At 44.4% G+C, this 20,253-nt stretch overlaps 1 protein-coding gene across 1 annotated transcript; it reads right to left on the bottom strand.

Moving 5' to 3' along the window:
• Positions 1-3,960: 3,960 nt before the first annotated feature.
• LOC120837060 lies at positions 3,961-15,545 on the bottom strand. The gene is made up of 5 exons (XM_040206234.3): positions 15,436-15,545; positions 15,286-15,327; positions 13,934-14,130; positions 13,336-13,495; positions 3,961-4,111 (listed from the first exon to the last, which is right to left on the bottom strand). Exons 1-5 carry the CDS (start codon positions 15,521-15,523, stop codon positions 3,999-4,001), a joined length of 600 nt encoding a protein of 199 aa, XP_040062168.1. The 5' UTR covers positions 15,524-15,545; the 3' UTR covers positions 3,961-3,998.
• Positions 15,546-20,253: the final 4,708 nt, after the last annotated feature.

Genomic DNA, 20,253 nt, shown 5'->3' with positions numbered 1-20,253 from the left:
GACATACCGTAGAATACCGTGCATCCGCCCATTCCACATTAAGCGCCCATTACCAAATTTGTGAGATCTGAGGAAATACGCACAGTACATTTATAAGTAAAACTGACGACCGGACAAGCACCCATCCCCCATTTTTTTGCTATTATTTCCAAAGTTTGAGTGCGCTCTTGCCCGGTATTTAACGGTAGACCGTATTTTCATAGAAGGAACCTAGTTTTGTTTGATGTGAACTCGGAAAAACGAGCCGAGCTTACGATGATGACGGTTAGCCAGTACGTGCGGAATGTTTCAGCATTGGTGCGATTGCGCTAGGAGCAGAAAGTTTCGATATACCGCTAAGTTATAATGCAAAAAAAATGTTGTGTCGAAAAAAAAAAGTTGTATTGCGTGCCGCAAAATTTGACGAGCGGCTCTAGGAGTCGCCTGTAGAAAAATTGTTACGACTTTGCGAAGTATGGCAAACAATGCAAGGTTACCATCATAATCTAAAACCTGATGCAAGGATAAATAAAATAACGGACAAGCGTCTCGCGGACGGCACAACCCGATGCCCCGTCAGCAGCGTCTCGGCGAGCTAGCCTGCCTCCACCAAAACGGCGCGTTCGCCCCCGGAGACCGCCTTGATTACCGGACACCGCGCGGTGCGAGCCACCAGTGCTAACCCCCCCCCCCCACACACACACACACACTCACTCACTGATTAAGCCCGACGATGGGATGACGAGCTAGCGGGACGGTGCGACGACGCTCCTGACGCCCGACCCCTACTTCTATCTTGTCCCCCACTTTTCTCCCCTCACCCTACCCCAAGTCAGTGAGAAATGCGCCTAGCGCGCGTACACGATTGACTCTATTCCCTCCCTCCCTCCCCCCCCCCCCTTAATTTCACTTCAACGCTTACAACACACGGAGGCCGCCGCCGAACGATCGCCGTCTCGCCGGGCTAGCGGCGCGACGCTCGTCCCTACTCGGCCGGGAGTCCCGAAGGTGCGCTCGAAGCGTGGAAACAGCGCGATGCAACAAAAGGCAAAGGGCATCTACACCACGAACGGGCAGAAGGCGATGCAAAAACGTGCGCGAACGTAAACAGAAAAGTGCCGCCGCTCGCCACTACGAAATAATACGCGGCCGCATCCCTTTCCTGCTGCTCGTAATTTCTCCTACTTGACGGCTACTAAGTCTTGCGGGACATGCCGACAAAACGATCGTCGGGATACGGCGAAGGGCCGTCAGCACTGTCGAGTCAACCACCAGCAAGCGTTGTTGAGCGGAAGTTGGTTCACTAGGCCTACATACGACGAAACCGACACAACACGAACATCAAAATCAAAGCACAGGCGGTAACTTCGAGCGACTTCTGCCCCGCATAGATTTACATGCAGCGCTTTCACTCGCCACCACGGTCACATACAATTTTTCAACCCTGGAGCCAGCGTACCTGAACCATGCCGCGAACCATGCCAACGTCCCGCTCGCCATTTGTGTTTGCTCACCTTGTCCGGCTTTGGATTGGATGCTGGATCGACTTTCTAGCAAAGTCTATCAACGGCTGGCTCGATGCATGATGCTGGATGAGGTCCGTGCTAGTCTACACACGAAGTCGCAAATATATAAATGTGCTACTGTGCTACTCTATAAAAAGAAAAAAAAAAAGAAAAAAAAAACGGGGGCACAAAGAAATACACGACGCCTCGACGAAGTGCCCTCTGGGAACTAGTTGCCCACTCAGTTTCGGTTTCGATTGAGCAGCTTCCTTTCATGCTATCACGCCGTGACCGAATGCTCCGCTTGAGTTTTCGATTATCTGACTTTTCACGAATGTACAATACATTCATTCTCGAACGATACAAAACCAAAACTGGGGCAATTTCCTTGCACACAAATTACTGCACACAAATTACTATGATGTCTTCCTCGTGTCATCATATATCGTCCACTCAAATTTAACGCTGATAGATTAGGTTTTCGCAAACGCTGAGGTCGGCTAGCTACGACGGAGGCTCTAACAAGCCTCTCCTACTCTTCGCTAAGCCTTTTTGGACGAGCTTTTACTGACGCCCAAGATCTGTGTCTGAAGGGTGTGTCCGAAATTATCTCGGCATACTCAGTCAGGAAGAAAGCAAACACATAAATATTACGGCCATTAGCAACCATCAAATGGGCTTTGAATAATTTCGTTCCTTTGGCACACCGCGTAGACACCAAAAACGTGAGATCACGGCCGTTCGTAGTCCACGCTGCCGATCGAAACCGATACCATGCCACCCTCCTCCCTGGCCAACTAGTTCCCAAAGAGCAATGCGCGCCGTGTCGCACGCAGGGGTTTATGGAAGTAGTTCATAGAATCCCCTAGCAGTAGTAGCGAGAAGCAGATCTGGTTTTAATAAGCGCGTAAGAGTTAAATGTAGTGACCCTTTCTGGTTGAATATAGGGTGCACGTGATGTTTCGATCACGATCATGCAGAATGATCTAAGAAACGAATGTGCCGCCCAAACTGTGTCTTCCTCGGACAGACCGCTCGGACCCGGAGTAGTTCTCCGCGCAGCCTTTTTCGGGGGAGTACGATCTGTAGTCACTCGCAACATTTCAGTTTCGTGATCAACGTTGCCGCGGGGGAATGAAGGAGTTTCACTGTTTTTTTTGTTTCGATTGTTGGGTGGGCTCTCTTGCTGTGCTTGGTTTCGCTCCTCTTGTCATGACCGACTGGCCCGAGCATACTGCGGCGCTGACATCGCTGCAGTTAATTTCAGGAGGTCTAATAAAACGCAGTAGCAGCGAAATCAGCGACAGCGAAGAAGATACCAGCTTAGCTCCAGCTAGAGTGACGACGAGGCAGCCGTTCTCGGCGAAGTCTTTGCCGACTCATTCGCCTTGCCAGCGAAGAGGCCCAAGATACGGCGTTACGTCGAAGACGTTGTACGCACCTATTCGGATGAAGAGCTAGGTATGTCGTTTGCTAGAAGACAATACGACAAATTCCCCTCAGATGGAAATCGCCTGCGGAGACGACGATCGCTTTACGGCATGCGTGTTTGGTATTGCTTAATAGCCCCTTTGCAAAACGTACAGCGCCACGACGGCAGGAAATTTTGGGAACCCTCGGTACAGATCACGCGCACGCGCTTTCTCGTTGCGCCTCCGCGACTGCGCGCGCGTCCCGGCAGCTACCGCCAGCAGCCGTTGTAGCCATCCCAGAGGGCAATTTATGTCCCTAGGACATCCCGCGTTCGTTCAACTTCGGACATTTAGAAGTCCACCGGATGTCCATTTACCTCCGAATGACATTCACCGGATGTCCATCGGATCATCCGATGCAAGAACCCTGAACGTGGCACGGCTCATCCATGGGACCCACCGAATGACCCTCCTGTGCAATAATATTGCATTTTCTTTTGAATAGTATTATTACATGCCATATGTCAAATATTAATATAATTATTGTTTGTTCTTTTTGCGCTCATGCTTGGTGTAGTACTATTGTCGAGTTATCTATCTGTACTATATATGAAAAATTCACATAAACTGGGTTCGATCATATCATGCACTAGTTTATTTCTGCATTAAATTCACACCACTGCTTCGCTTCAGCTGGGTTTGCATGCACACCTATCAGTGAAGCGTAGCACCGGAGTGAACGTAATGTGGAAACAAACTAGTCCATGATATCATCGGAGCATGTTTATGTGAGTTTTGCATAAATAGTGCAGACAGATAACCTGACAATAATACTACACCAAGCATGGGCTCAGAAAACTAGACCAAAAGTAGGTTCAGTATTTGCTTTAGTAAGCTAAATTGTGACAGTATGTCTGCAAGTAAACTAAGACAAGTGGAATTTCTCTTGAACTTTTATTGCATACACAATGAATGTACCTGGTCTTTGCTATGGGCCTTCATTAGCACAAATAAAATATAAAAAGATAAATAAATATAAACATTGGCAGAGCTAGAAGTCTTAGCTAAAACAAGTAGAACCAATACCTATAAAATGCAAAGTTCAACGCTGGCTGGCTTTTCCATATTCTCGTTCTGGGGCATGTCTGAGCCATGACTTTGTTGTGACTTCAACATCATCCTTTGTTGATTGTGTAAACCTCTTGTTTACTGCAGCTGGAAGAAAAACAGTATAAAAGCAAATATAAGTACAGCCTTGCTGGAATCACTGTACCCTTCAAGGGCAGTATGAGATAGGAAAGAGAACAATATATTCCTTCATCTGGTGTTTAAAAGTGTATGGAAACAAAATTCTTGCACCTATTTTATTGTTTAATGTCGTCTAGGCAATGACATCTGCTCGCAAAGACAAATGTTCTGTTGAAAAGGACAAGAAAACAAATGATGAAATGAACTAAACGATTTTCGAAGGGCACATGGGTGATGTTTCAAAAACAGTGTTGTATGTCATGACCAGACTTGTACACGTTACTGAAAAATAGTAAGGAATTACATTTACAATTACTCAAGGATAAATTGTAATTTTTTACAATTACAATTACCCTCCCATAAAAGTAACTGACCGTTACCCCAAAAAGTAATCCGTTACTTTCGTGGCGTTACTTTCAACATTATTGTCCTCAATTAAGAAACAAAGGGAAGGGGTTATTTAAGTTCTTATTGGTGCCACCTTCTCCATTTATTTGACCTTGAGTATTTTGAGCAACAGCTGGCTCTCGAAAGTCTCGTCAGACATTTTGCGTCATTTCTTACTCAACATGTCGACTGCTACGCTGAACACCCTTTGAACACAGGCGCTGGATTGTGCCTCAGTTCATATTGTGCCTCAGTCCATATTTTGCCTCACGAATGCTTTATGATCTGCATTGAGCTTCTTCAGCGCAGCGATGGAAGTACTATTTAGCTCGAAGATAGAGCAAGGCTTCATCTTTGCCGCCGTTGCCTGATATTCGAGAGTTTTAGTAGAGTTGGTAACAGTAAGGTGATAATTAAATAATAAATAAGGTTTGGCTCGATATTCTTCTTTCTTTGGTTATGAACAGGTCGAGCCTCGGTTGAGACGTTGGCGAATATGAGTTTCCAATATATAAATGTAAGTAATCGAGAGAAAAAACAACACCAGGACACTCATAACAACAATTAATTACAACGTTTTTTTTTAAACAAAGAAATGTAAACGGACGTTTGGTGTATGCACCTTTCTTGGTGCCGTTCAAAAACGCACGGAGCACGTACCGACTGCAGTTTACTCCGGTGTTCTCCAGATAGACGTCCGCTGATGCCACGGGCAGTGAAAGGTAAACGACTAAGTGAGACACACTCCGGCCCCACTCACGATTTTCACTCGCTCCTCCAGCCCAGAATATCAAGTCTGCGTCAGCCACCATTATGTTTTATTTGTAAAAATATCTGCTTGAGATAAGATGCGTCCAGCTGGGGTAAAAATAGGAAGAAGAAAAAAAAGGAAGATTATTACCGTTTTCGAAGTGCTCGCGAAAAGTTGACTCACAAAAAGGGTGTCTGAGATGCAGATAACCTGGCTGGAGTTCATAAATAAAGTGGGACAACCCTAGAAGTTGGACTACAAAAAAGTAAGTAGCTTTTAAAACAGGGTCAAATAAGGTGAAAGAAGCAGAAAGAATACATCGTGTTAAGAGAACATAAGTGTGTAGCAACGAACGAGGATGGTTGTGGCAATAACGCCTTCACATATTATCACATCTCTAATGAATTTTCGGGTAGACGGAGCGTTGTCTCGTGTTGTGACATTATGAAAATGGTCGAGTCACACTAACCGAGAAGGACATTGTTACTTCTTGACTCTGCACTTACCGCCTCAAGCTTCCCGAAGAAGCACACAATCACTAGCTGTCCTCCTCTCCCCATCTTCGATCGTAAAGAAAAAAAAACAGACTAAAAAAGCGGATATACCTTGCCCCCCCCTCCCTTCTTTTTTTTTGTAGAAATGTTTATTTGGATCTTTTGACAGTGTTGTTAGTGTGAAAAAAAAAAAGTTTCAGGGGCTTGGTGTTGCAAAAAAAAGACTTTGCGGAACTGGAGTGCCAAGCCTCCCTTTGCGCTCACTGCGTTAAAATTTACCATAATAAAAACAATATTTTCTTTAGAAGGGGGGGGGGGGGTTGGTCCTGAAAAAAAATGTAACGGATTACAAGGAATCCGTTACGTAAAAATTGTAAGGGAATTACTCTAAAATTACTCCAGAAAATATGTAATTTTTTCCGTTACTAAATTACCGATAAATGTAAGGGATTACAACTAATTTCGTCACTTGTAACGGATTACGTACAAGTCTGGTCATGACTATGAACACTGTATTAGGACATTGCTTATGACATATGGGTAGTGCCCCTCTGTGGAGGTATGGGTATACCCGTGGAAGTCGCCAACGCCTGAACGCGAAGTTTTGGTCGAGAAAGCCAATGTAGAGCTGGCCACGATGACCCCGTTTGGTTGATCGCCCCGGTTGACCCAATGGCCTATCGGTAGTGTGCTTCGGTGTGGCATTTACTTTGTTGGAAGGTTCAGAAGTGAAGAGCTTCTGTGGGTTTTAATGCCCAGATGCTGCGCGATTGTGTGGCAGAGGACTTTAATAACTGCATGCTACATCGCGAGCTGCCAACGCATTAATTTCCGAGCAACGGATGTGTCCGGCACATCTGTCGTTTTTCATGTGGATTCCGACAACAAATGATTGTTTGTGCTCTGACCACTTTCGTGATGAGGATTACGAAAAGAGCCCCAGGGCGATGAAGTGTTTCAGTCCGACTGTGCAGCCGCGGCAGTGTGAGCGGGCAGTCTACCATTGTAGTCAGTGCTGTGGCATGCGGCTGGTATGGCCCTCAGATGTCTCAAAAAGCCTAGTTGTGATGCACTGGCGCCACCGAGTGGTAAAGCTGATAATTAAGCCAGCCTCTGTAGCCTTTCATGCTGTATGGGATGATGTCACGGGTGTGTCGAAGACCCCCAAGACGCATTGCGCTCTCCGTGACTGCTCTTGGAGCGCTTGCTAGAGAAGGCCGTTGAGAATGCAAAATATTGCCATCCACTAAAAATAAAAATGTGTGATTGTCATATCCGGGTAGTAATGATCACAATTATCCTACTTTTGAACTTGATAGTGATATTTCAATTTCCGTTTCAACATCCCTTTAAGCTAAGAAATAATTTTTTTTATTGGGTTTTAGTGGCGCAAAAGCATCTAAGGCTATAATGCGCCAAGTACATAAACTATTGCTGGGAGAGGGTTAAGGAGAAGAAAGAGCTTTAGTAGCAGATGATAGGATAAAACAATGGACATGACCTATGTATAAGTGTAAAAGGAATGGACATGAGTTCAAAACAGTAAAATCACAGTCGGTGTAGAAAGCCGGTTGCTTTGAGAAAGTTAAAAACACAAGAGTGTGGTATGAGGGGTTCATCGCCAAGTAAAATCATCAGATGTAGGGGAGTATGCTCTTTGTAAAGCTGTGAAAAGTGGTTACGGCGTTCTAGGCCATACGCATTGCATTCAATTAAAATATGAAGTATAGTCAAAGGACAATGGCAATGTTCGAACTGTGGGGCATCTTCACCCCGCAAAAGATGCCCATGTGTGAGCCGTGTATGGCCAATCCTTAGACGGCAGAGTACCACCTCGTAGAATCGTTCACGGTGCCGAGCACTCTCCCATTCCTTCAAGAGTTGTTTCACCATATGCAACTTATTGTTTATCTCAGTATCCCACTCATGTTGCCATCTCTGTAGTATGCAATGTCTAACCACCTTGTGATAATCCTTGTGGGGAATTTTTTAAGGTGCACAATTTGTGTGGCCGCAGAGTGCGCAGCTTGATCTGCCTCCTCATTACCCGGGATGCCAACATGACTTGGCACCCAGCAGAACACAATATCACATTTGTTTTTGATCGCACAGATTATTTTACTCTGCAGGTGTGAAACCAACGGGTTTGTGGGGATATTCAGGGAAACAAGGGCTTTCAATGAGCTTAAAGAGCCTGAGTATACTACGGAGCGACGTAGCCTCTTCTCTACAATATGTTCAACAGCAAGAGGTAGACCATGCAACTCTGCCGTTAAAATTGTGGCAAAGGGGTTCAGTCTTTTTACCTTGGAAACAGATGGTCTAATCATTGCACAGCCTACAAACGATTCAGTTTTAGTACCATCTGTATAAAAGCTTGTGTAGTGCTGATAGTGGCTTAGTAGTTCGAAGAACTCTTGCCTCAGCACTTCGTCCGGAGTGTCTTTGTTGCTGTGTTTTGTCAGTGTAAAGTCACAATGGACGAGGGAGTAATCCCAAGGAGCTACAGTGTTTCTGTGCTGTGTCACGCAGGGTTTGGGCTCCAGACCAAAGAGTTCTGCTGCCGTAGTATTTCTCAAGGTAAAAGGAGGAACAAAGCTTGGCTTATTTTGGAAAGTCCTTTGAAACCTAATTTTTACAACAGAATCATGAGCAGGATGGAGAGGAACAGACTTTACTCGGAGTGAATACATAAATCCTAGAGCAAAGCGTCTTTTCTCAAGAGAGACCTCATTGGCCTCCACATAAAGGCTGGGAACTGGGGAGGTGCGGAACGCTCCGATAGACAGCCGTAGCCCCTGATTATGAATAGGGTCTAACATCTTCAATACTGATGCTTTAGCTGAGCCGTACACAAAGCTGCCATAATCTAGACGGGAGCGAACCACTGAACGATAAATGCGTAAAAGGCACAGTCTATCAGAACCCCAAGATTGATGAGACAATACTTTTAGGATATTAAGTGATTTTGTGCATTTCAACTTCAACTGCTTAATGTGAGAAACAAAAGATAATTTTGAATCAAACAGAAGACCTAAAAACTTATGTTCACTCTTCACAGCTATAGGCAATCCATAAATGGTTAATGAAGTATCTTGAAAAATTCCTCGCCGGCGAGAAAAACATACACACACAGTTTTTTCTGTGGAAAACCTGAAACCGTTGGTATCAGCCCAGTTCGTCAATTTGTTGATTGCCAGTTGAACTCTCCTTTCACATATGGAGCGGTTACATGATGATACTGAAACTTGGATGTCATCAACATAAATAGAGTATTGAACTGAAGGAGGTATTACTCTGGCAATGGAGTTTATTTTTATAATGAAAAGAGTGACACTAAGTACACCACCCTGGGCAACACCATTTCCCTGTACAAAATCCCGAGAGAAAGTTGTTCCAAGTTTCACACGAAATGAGCGGCACTCTAAATAGCTTTTAATGATGCCGAACATGCTCCCGCAAATACCGATGTTGATGAGGTCTTGCAGGATTCCAAATCGCCAGGCAGTATCATAAGCCTTCTCCAGATCAAAGAACACAGAAAGGCAGTGCCGTTTGTTCACAAATGCCTCTCTCACGGCTCTCTCGAAGCGAACCAGGTGGTCCACTGTGGATCGTGCCGACCGAAAGCCGCATTGATACCTGTCTAGAATTTTGTGAGTTTCAAGATAATGCATAAGCCTTCTGTTAATTATTCGTTCCAGAGCTTTTGATAGACACCTAGTCAATGCAATAGGCCTATAACTAGAAGCACTAGAAGGATCCTTTCCTGGTTTAAGCAAGGGTACTACAAAGGCCACCTTCCAAGAAGTTGGAAAGTGGCCTTCAGACCAAATTCTATTGAAAAGATATAAAATGAGTTGAACAGTTGAAGGATGAAGATGTTGAAGCATAATGTAATGAATTCCATCTGGGCCAGGTGCAGTCTGCTTAGGGGAATGAAGAACAATTTCAAGTTCATGCAACGTAAGTGGAGCATTATATGGGTCTTGATAGCCACTCGAACTATTTACTGACCTTTTTTCTACCTGTACTTTGTGTCGAAGTAAAGTAGGCGTGTAGTTCCTTGAGCTGGAAACGAACTCGAAGTGTTCGCCGAGAATGTCTGCCTGTTCTTCGAGGCTTTCAGGGCATATTCCATTTTTTGTCAAAAGAGGAATGGAAAAAGCATGGTAAGAGCCATTTATTTTGTGGACTCGATCCCATACCTCCTTTGGTGTCGCCTGACTATTTATAGATGACGAATATTTCATCCAACAATGTCGTTTAGACAGCCTGCGAACAAATCGCGCAGAAGCCTTCATTATCTTGAAAGTAACAAGGTTGCTCGGTGTAGGGTACCGCCTAAAAATGGCCCGTGCTTTGTTTTGTTTCTTTTTAGCCTTTTGGCAATCTTCATTCCACCATGGCTTCGGTCGTTTGGGAAGGTGAGTGGATGTCATGGGTATTGCGATCATAGCAGCTTCCAATATGAGCTTTGTAATATGGTCTACTGCCTCTTCAATAGAAAGTTGATGGTGAGATGTAATAGCTAAAACAGAGGATTGTTTGAAAAGTGTCCAATTGGCTTTGTCAATCTTCCACCTAGGTGTCCGAGTTGGAAGTGTAATAGGGTGATTGTGAAAGTCTAAAATAATGGGAAAATGATCACTGCCATATGGATTAGGAATGACTTTTCATGTTAGAAAAGGAAATAATGTGGGATGCACAATTGAAAGATCAATTGATGTGAATGTATGTGTTCCTGCTGAAAAATGTGTAGATTCTTTCGAGTTGAGCAAACATAATCCTGAGGAGAGTAAAAAACGTTCAATAAGTGCTCCTCGTGTATGTTTTCGTCCACTTCCCCAGAGAGGATTATGAGCATTAAAATCACCCACAAGCACAAAAGGAGAAGGAAGCTGATCACAAAGTAATTAAAGTTCCTCATACTTAAGCTGGTAGTTTGGAGGTATATATACTGAACAAATAGTAATCAATCGGTTAGTCAGTATACGGGTAGCAACGGCCTCTAGTTCAGTGTTTAAGGGTACTTCCAAACATGGTACAGAGCGTTGCAAAACGACAGCAGAACCTCCAGATGGATGGCTTGAATGCTGCCGATCTTTCCGAAACACTTGGAAATGCCTGAGGACATTTGTGTGACTCCCTTTTATGTGAGTCTCTTGCAAACAGAGGGCAATGGGACTGCGTTCCTCTAGTATATCAGTAATATCATCATAGTTTGCAAGAAGACCTCGACAGTTCCATTGTAGAACAAGTGGAGGCATTATTATGTAAAAGAGATGCAAGTATAAAAATACAATCAACTACTCTGGTCTTGGGATGACGTTCCCAGAGGAAACTACTTTGGAGGTATTACTGGTTTTTTCGTTTTTTTCTTTGTTTTAGAAATCTCCCATTCCATATCGTCCTGATCGGACGAAAGAGCGGAAGGCTCGGTGGCCTCGTCCCTCGCCTCCACCTCTTGAGACGAGGCTTGTTGTGTAGGTTTGGGCAAAGTCGAGGTACGGGGCCGGACTCCCCGGCCACGACCGCCCTCACTCAAAGGGGCAGCAGTGGAGGTGCTGGGCTGAACGACACCCAACTCCATCCGTCCCCGCTCCTCAGCTGTTGAAGGAGCGGCGTGATGCCGCTCCTTGGACGAGGCCCTCTCCCGTGAGTTGGGGCGAGACTCTCGCTCCGTCTCCCTGGGGGGACACCTTGGAGTGGAGACAGCTAGGGGGGCTCGCTGCCTGTCCCGTGGTCGAGAGGCAGCTGGTGCGCTTCCTCCAGAACCAGGGGAAGCTGCTGACGCTGCTGGGGGGTTGGGGACTGAAGAGCCACTGCCAGGACCTCAGGAGAGACCTGAGTGGCCTTCGATTCTGTTCGCGGTGCTGGTCCCCTTTGCACCGCCTGCGCAAACGTGCCTTTTGCGAAAAAGGAATACTGTTGTTTTGCCTCTTGGTACGTAATATTATTTTGTGGTTTAAGGGTTAGGATTTCTTTTTTCCCGCTCCCATTGTGGGCATGTTCTAGCATAAGCAGCATGGTTGCCTTGGCAGTTAACACAGTTGAGAGTATTCTCACAAATGTCAGCAACATGGTCGTTACTGCCGCACTTTGCGCAAGTTTCACGGCCCCGACAGTTTCGCGAGCCATGCCCGAAGCGCTGACACCGGAAACACCTTTGTGGGTTGGGGATAAAAGTCCGGACTTTGCAGTGTAGGTAACCAGCTTTAACGGTCGTAGGAAGCGTATGCAGTAAAAAAGTCAGGATCAAGTGCTTGGTTGGCTGCTCCTGCCCGTCTTTACAGATGGTGATCCGCTTGACGGCCACCACTGCCTGTTTCTGGAGTCCAGCCAGAATTTCATCCTCAGTGCAATCTATCAGATCAGGCTCAGAGATAACACCTCGAATACTATTCAGTGTCCGATGTGGGCTTACTTTTATCTGGTGTTCACCTAGACATGTCTGTTTTAGAAGCGTCCTGCTTTGAACTTCTGTTTCAACCTCGACAAGAAGGTTACCACAGAGCTTTTTCGCCTTAAAAGCTTTGCCAATAATGGCATCAAGACATTTTGAAACTAGAAAAGGCGAGAGCTTAGCCAGTGGCTTTTCTTCATCTAGGGCTTGAATGACAAAAAATCTTGGAAACTTTGGCGGTTCGGATGCGTTTTCGAAAGTAAGTACGGAGCAACCCCTTTTAGGGGCACGCGCCGTGTTCGGTTTGGAGGAGGGGGAGCCATAAGAGGCGGAGAGTCCTCAGAACCTGTGGTGTGCCGCCCACCACGGAGCCCAACACGGGAATAGGTAACGCACCATAACAAACAGGGCTTTGCTGGAGACGTTACGCTACTAGTACTGCCCAGGTACTATACCCAAGTGTGGTTCAGGACAAGGAGTCTGTCGCCACCCAAGGTTAGCCCTTGCCGCCAAAGGAGTTGAAAAAAGAAAGAAGAGAAATGAGAAGAGTGAAAAGAAGGAGAAGACAAGGGTGAAAGAGAGGAGGGGATAGTAGAAGTGGCGACTAGGCTGAATCATCCTGGCCGGGCCTTACCAGGACCCCCGTCTATGAGAGCGGGGGCCGAAGTGGTGTATTGCCTCGCCCGGGGGGCCCCGAAGGGTCCAAACCTACCCCGGGCTCGGCTCAACCACCAGGATGCCCTTTTCCCCAGACACGGGAAAGCCACGCACAGCCATACGTGGGCGGGCGAACCCGCATGGCTCGGGGTCCGTGGAGACGCCACTCTCCAAAGACCTGCTTTCACAGGTGCCCCCTGCGGGAAGCTGGGAAATAATAGTACAGTAATGAAATGAACATGTTCAGAAGTAAACATAATGTACATTTCTCTTTCAGGGGTGTATTTTTAGTTCTGTTTTTTCAAATTTAGCGGATTAAAATGTTTGCCCAAAATTGCTACCTTATCCACTCTGGCACTCACTATGTTTCTTTTGATCATATTTCTCTCTCCCAGGGTAAGAGTAAGATAATTTTTCACCTGCAAACAGAAACCTTAAACAATTGTGACATAAATTTCAGTAATGAACTTCAAAGAATGAAAAAAGTGACACTAACCACACATGAGTTGACAAATACGAAGCTTGCAGAACTTCTTCTTCCCCTTCTTTCCCTCCCAAGAGTACTCGGCTGCTAGTTTATCAGTCAGCAGGTAGGCGAGCATCCGCTTGGTTGCGGTGTTGGGGTTTCGTCCACCAAGTTGAATTAGTTCCTTGACCTGGAAATTTCAAAGATGCCACACAAATTGGGTGTAGCATTTCAGCAGAGCACAGCCTATGTGAGTTGCTTTACAACCTATCAGAGCTATTCTCTAAAGGGTCTATTATAAAAATACAAGACAGAAATAAGCTGTATCTACCATTCCTTCTCCTCAACCTTTTCACATAGCAAGCTGCAACCAGAAGCTTCGGAGTCTGGTGTGTGCGAACTTTAAGACACTCTTTATTTTTGTTAGTTCCTGCCAATTTAGTAAACCTCAGAGTCTTCACAAAACTAATATTTCTTGAAATAATTTGGTTGCACCTCAACACTTGGGAAGGAACATGCTGAAGAACTGCTAGCTATGTTTTCTATTTTACACACACAGGTGGCATGCACAACACCTAAGGTCCTACAGCTATCAGCCCAAGTCTATGTTATGTAAACATGGACGCACCAGAAGAGCTTCGTCAGATGCGCTGAGATCTGCCTCGAAGTTAGAGAGACCCTCGGCTGTGTCGAACGGTTGCGGTACAACCGGATTGGGTGCAGCAGTAGGCTCGCTGGAGGCGGTGAGAGCGTCGAGCGTGCTGGCAACTTGCTGCAAGCTCAGTCTTATAACATTGAGTAGCCTTAACACTTGGCCCTGAAATTCTGAAGAATAAATAAAAATTACTTATTAGCAAGGTTGTGAAGTACCTAGGTACAAGTAGCTGTGCATTGGTAACTACCGTTAAGTAACGATCAAGCGGCGCTCATTCAAAATTCTGAGATAACTGCAAGAAAGTGAGGGATGGGCACTTGTTAGATCACAAATTTGATCTATATTTGTACTTCGCATATTTTTTCAGGTGCCACAACATTTAGGAATGGCCGCTTAGTGCGGAATGGGCGGATGCTTGGTATTTAACGGTAGGTAGTATTTGTTTATCTGAAGTACAAATGTAGACACTTTTATTTCTTGGTAACTAACTGTATTTTAGGTACAATTTCTAGTAACCTGTAGCTATGGCATGCTACTTTTTTGCAAGTACATTTCTGGAATTCCTAATAAAATTAGAAAGTGTTCCAACCTGCAAAGGAGAGGTCAGTGTGGAGGAGTCATGCGAAGACGGGCTCAGGCATTTCCCAACATGAGCATTTTACCCCAAGCAAAGTGGACAGTGACAATCATAATGCTGCTGGTGTAACATCTGGGTAAAGCGTTCTTGTATGAAGCATTATGGAATGAGGAGGGCGGTCTGTCATGCTGGTCGCGCCAGCTTCATTAAAAAAAAATCTTAATTCGCCCATTTGGCTGCTGCTTCCCGCGACGATAGAGGATGTTGGGGGACGTCACAGTAAGTTGGAGAAGTTTATTGGTAAAAATGGCGGAATCCATATGCGCTCTTCCACTTTCTCAGCAATCCGACCATATTTTTTTTTAATACTATGCCGGCTTACCTCTTTGAGTTTGAGGTGGGTTTTGCCTGAAACTACCGGCGGAGCAAAAAGAGTGACGAGATAGCTGCGCACACCATAGCACAGGTTGTGAGTCCTCCATAGCCTCTATCAATAACCTCATTGAAAGAGGTTATAAACACTCAAAATGCCTGCATGTACAGCATTTATACCTCCATGTACATAAGACAAACAAAGGGGACATATAGAGCACATAGAAATGTTATGGTCCACTTCCTAATTTCTAAACATGATGTTAAGACATGTTGACAGCACACATTAAAAAATACTTGCACATTTAGCATGACAAGCCTACTACTTGAGCCAGGAAACAGAATGCTGGATAAAATAAGAAATATCGTAACTCACCACGCTCTGGCAAGGCAGTGGGCCCAGGGCATGGAGTCTGTCCTGGAATATTACAACAGGTGTGATCAAGACAAAGCTTCGGCTTACACCAGAAACAGCACTTAAAATATGCAAGCATTCCGACTGACGAGAAAAGGCTAACAGTGTTACCAGAGTATGCCTGCACCCCGTCTTGAGGTGTTCCATGTGGCGACGGGTTAGCCAAGGCTTGTCCTGTGTTATTAGGGTTTGCATGCATCAAAAAGTTCCGCTGCCTTACTGGCGACTCTGACACATATCTTCGAACCTTGTGAGCAACGTACTTGGTCTTGGTGACGCTGCGCAGCAAAAAAAAAAAAAATTATTTCATTTCTTTGTTTGTTTTTTAGACGTTATTAATCTATATATCAAGTTATTCACACTCAAACAAGCAATTAATAAACATCTTGCTATGAAAGTTCAATGGGACCGGCATTTGTGAGCATGGCAGCAGGGAAGACTTAAAAACCAGAAACATATCAACGAGGTTCTACTGTATAAAGCACTGTCATTTAAAAATTATCAAGAAAATGTATGCTATTTAATTTATAGCATAACATGTTCTAAATAATTTGTAGCATAACCTACTGTCTACTCACCTCTTCCATGCTGGCTCAAAATTGGGGACTCCACACGACATCAATCAGAGGCAACACAGGCTGCACATCAGTACAACAGTGATTAAAACCAAAAAGTTTGGTGTAGCACGATCTGTATTTTGTTCAAACCTTTTGATATAAACACATAAAAGGCTGACACGTTAAATGGCTACAAATTATCAGAAAATTATAATTACAAATATAAATATCTATCTTCATCGGTTACCTTCCCGAAAAGAGCTGCATGCCGTCAGGAAAAAGCCCTGTTGTTGAAAAGGCTCCATGCCTATTAAACACCGGGTGTCTATACCCGTTTTCACCTCAAGAAAGAAATAAGTTTTGTGCATTGTTCATACGCAGCACGAAGTAGTTCTTACTAGATTTGGTTGTCGGAGGAAAATGCGATGTGTTGGGCGTTTGGAATGTGTATGTCTTGATAAGATAACATAAAACTAAATCACCTACCCATATCTTAAAGGGTAACTGCAAAGAAAAAAAAATATTTTTATAAACAGCCTAGTTGGGACAAACATGTCACAAAACAAATCTTACATGAAAAAACAAATTTTTTGTATCAACATTTACGCCACAGGACGTAATTTAGTCAGCACAATTTCTCCACATTTGAAACTCCCGTTCTTTTGACGCGCGCAGAGTGGCTGCTATACGTCACTCCGTGACGTAGAATACCAACTTTGTGGCACGCAGTTTAAAACGGACGAAACAGCCGCAAACTAAAATCAGTCTGGCGCAATAAATATTGCTGTAAACGTTTTTGTTTTTGGCGAAAAAATTGTTCTGACATGTTTATCCTAATTAGGGTGTTTAAAAATACACTTTTTTTTCTTTGCAGTTACCCTTAATTCTCTACATAAAGGGGGAAATCAGTAATGCTCCGCAAGAAGCCTGACTTTTTTTTCCTATGGTTCTTGGGGTGAAAACAGGTATAGCAAATTTTTATTTTGAAATTCTGACTTTTCCAGGTTTTCCCTGTCAATGCTAGGTGAAATTCTCTGACCACTGTAGAAGCACTTAAATATGTATCATTAAAGCACAAGGCATGGAGCACTCAGCACTGAGTATCATTTTGCACGGGCTTAATCCAACTTGCATATTCCGAAACATTTGGGTTCGTCCAGTTCGGAATAAACGAGCACTTTGTTGCTGCCGACATCGCCAGTGAAGAGGCCACTACCGGAAACACTGCGCTCAATCACACGTCAATAACCAAATGTCAGCTTGGCCGCTAGATGCACACTTTCGGCTTAAGGCTTGGATTAGGATCTGCGGCTTTTCCATTCGTTACTATATCTAGTAGTTCTAACTGGATCTTGCCTACTGTCGCGCCCTAAATCCAATCCAATTCAAGGCCTGGACTAGATTTGTCGACTGTTTCCTTTGGATCGGGTAGCACACCCTACATCGAGTGAGCAGAGCCAACGCTCTGCTCTAAGAATTTATTGCCTATTTTTCTGCCCCCGAGTCTAAGTCTTTGCTCAGGGCACTTGATGGCGTTTGCGGCTCATTTTCCTTGACTGGGCTTGCTTTTTGATAATATTCCTGACTATTCCCTGATTTTCATTCTTAGGTATGTTGATAATTAAAATTTCCCTGGGAATTCCGGGTGCTAGACACTCTGATACATTACATAATCAAAACCAATGTGGGAAGCTTTGAGTGGCATCACATAGCTTCAGGCAGGTGCCCTGGAATTAGAATTGAACTGTGATAGAGCTGTGGCAATATACCCCAGGCTGTCAAGGTTTTCCACTGGACAAGGGCTATTAAGAACAAACTTGGAAGTAAGCGGATGTTGATGCGCTTGTACTACTGGAAATACACAATCGTTTATCCTTTTCCTGTTGAGCCACATTGACAACACTGTGCATACCAACAAAACACCATGAAACCTGAAGATACGTAGCACAAAAGAATGTTGTTACTCTCACTTGTCTCCTGAAGTAAGGTTGCTTCCAACAGGTGTCTCCTGAACTGAAGTTCTAAGGTCTATAGCACTACAACAGCATAGATATAACTACCGTTTTCTAGACAGCATGGCTTCAAATTGGAAAAATCGACACTGTTATTATGCAGTCTCACCCTGAGGAAAGTCCGTTGGAACTTCAGGAGGCCAAGTGCCCGCACTGTCTTCTGACCACAAGCTGCTGCATGTATCATGAGTAGGGTCCCATCTTGTAGCTGGTGTCCTCCTCCCTTTCTGAGGTGGCTCATCTTCGCTTGCCAAGTCGGACGTGTATTGACTCTTGTCCAGCTTCCTTCTAGCTTCATCGTACAAAGCTGCACATGCAAAAGAAAAAAAAAATCAAACAGTGTCTGTACTCCAAACGACTGCTAGAAACATTGCCAAAACATGCTATTCCATGCCTAAAGTGACTCATCAAATGTAGAATGAAGTTGTAGCAACACAACGATGAGCATTTATCACTTTACCACCATACAAAATAGTTTCAGCAGTGTGAAACAAATTATAGATGTCATACTACATTTATGGACTGCTGTGTGTCAATACAGTGACATGTCTTCTTCATGGTTGACCACCAATGATTCTGAGAAAGTGGGTTATCAATTCCAACTTTTATGTGCTCGCCTTGGGGAGTGATTAGGAAGTGTTCTAGTGTAGTATTATCAGATATATATATATATATATCATAGAGTTGCCCCCTTACACACCAATACCTGCCTCCAACGTCACTCCTCTGAAGTGGTGCTTCCCCAGGTACTGTGCACACACTTCTCATCTCCCAAAAACCTACTGCATATGTGCGTGCCCACACCCAGCATTCGTAAACAGCGCGCTCGTCTAAAAAAGTTATGTCTTTACTGCTAAAGCATGAATCCACTTACCAAAAAGTCCTTTGACCTGAAACTCATACCTCTGCCAGGGCAATGAGGATGAACAGGGGCTGTTTTTCTTCACCATTGTCTTCAGTTTATCAAGCGGAACTTTTGGCCACATGCAAGTGCTTCCACTAATCCAAGAGCATGGCACAACTTCTATTTCTTTCCGACCAACAAAATCTACAATAGCATATGCCATCTGAAAAAAATAAATATATGAATGCCCTTTATCAGTCTTTTCACAAAAAACAGACTAAATTACGTGTAAATAGCACAAAAAACAACCTTGAATTATCAATCACAGGAAGTAATTTATTTCACTGGCACTTCAGTACTACGATGAAAATTGAAAGCACCAAGAGTTCAGTTAGTATGAATTTCTGGAATTACCACAAACTTGCTGGAATAGGGCAGCATGAGCATCTTCTTGGGGCTCTTCAAAGGCCATGCTTTTGTTCGAGACAGCCCGGAGACAACAAATATTCCAATGCGTGAGGATTCAAATGGAATAACATAGGAGTCTTCTTTGCAAAGAAATTCCTGTCCAACAACACATGCTTCATTTGAGTCTTTCATATAGGCAAAGACCTGAACAACAATGATGTGTCCGTCAACCATAATGCAGTTATCACCAGTTTTTGCACTAACAATGAAATCTTTTCATTTGGCCACACTGAATTCAGGTCCTGTGCAAAGAGACGGCAAGGGCCCGAAGTTCAGGGGGTTACTCAGCACAATAGTTGGCGACTTTTCCTTAATGACAGATGGCAGCTGCTGTCGTTCCAGCATTCGGTTTCGAAGTTGTTGGAGTGGCCTCTCATGCTTTAGCAGCTCTTTCTTCACATGTCGCATGTTGTTTTCAAATGGGAATGCGCTGAATCTGTCAATGGCTCCATGAACCTTGACATCTTCGGCCAGATGAATTAGACAATGGACATTGTATGACACTTGATGTTCCCCATAGATGCTCATAAAAGTAGCCACAAATTGTTTAAGCAATGCTCCAGCATATTCAGCATGCCGACAGCACAACTCGCTGTTTGCCAAAATGAAGAGCCCAGCATGCAAAGTTAAAAAGTTTTCATAGAGTTCGGGCTTCAACACTGGCTGTAATATCAATGGGCCTGTGTAAAACAAAAAGAGCCGCAACTCAACCGCCATCCAGCGTTCAACGTCGGTCAGAAGCCGCGGTGGTCGAGAAAACTCTCGGGGAATGTGCTCTTTCAAACTTGCACTGGCATCATTCATCAGCCTGTGTTCAAGAGGGCCAACACGAGCAGTCAGCGGCCCAGACATCCAAAGCAGCACTAGTTTTCTGACAACACCAAGGAGCACCAGATGCATATAGTCTAATGGAATGTCCTTCACCGTGTCGATGGGAGCTGAACAAGAACAGAAGTACCCTTGTGGTGGTCAGGGTCTTGTTGTTGTCGAAAGCTGGCATCTGTGCGCATTTCACAGCTTGTGTCCAGGAAAGCTATCTTCCCATCTT

The sequence above is a fragment of the Ixodes scapularis genome, unplaced genomic scaffold (assembly GCF_016920785.2).
Source record: "Ixodes scapularis isolate PalLabHiFi unplaced genomic scaffold, ASM1692078v2 PGA_scaffold12__126_contigs__length_90152505, whole genome shotgun sequence".
In the NCBI taxonomy this organism is placed as follows: Eukaryota; Metazoa; Arthropoda; class Arachnida; order Ixodida; family Ixodidae; genus Ixodes; species Ixodes scapularis.
This window is presented reverse-complemented; position numbering and strand designations above follow the sequence as displayed.

What these genes read in the sequence shown, in the direction of transcription:
- LOC120837060 (XM_040206234.3), bottom strand. Translation starts at nt 15,523, where the DNA reads ATGCATGCAAACCCTAATAACACAGGACAAGCCTTGGCTAACCCGTCG. An exon ending in CACTGCCTTGCCAGAGCGTG is followed by an intron (nt 14,131 to 15,285) that starts GTGAGTTACGAT and finishes TTTATTCTTCAG; the next exon opens with AATTTCAGGGCCAAGTGTTA. An exon ending in CATCTGACGAAGCTCTTCTG is followed by an intron (nt 13,496 to 13,933) that starts GTGCGTCCATGT and finishes TGAAATTTCCAG; the next exon opens with GTCAAGGAACTAATTCAACT.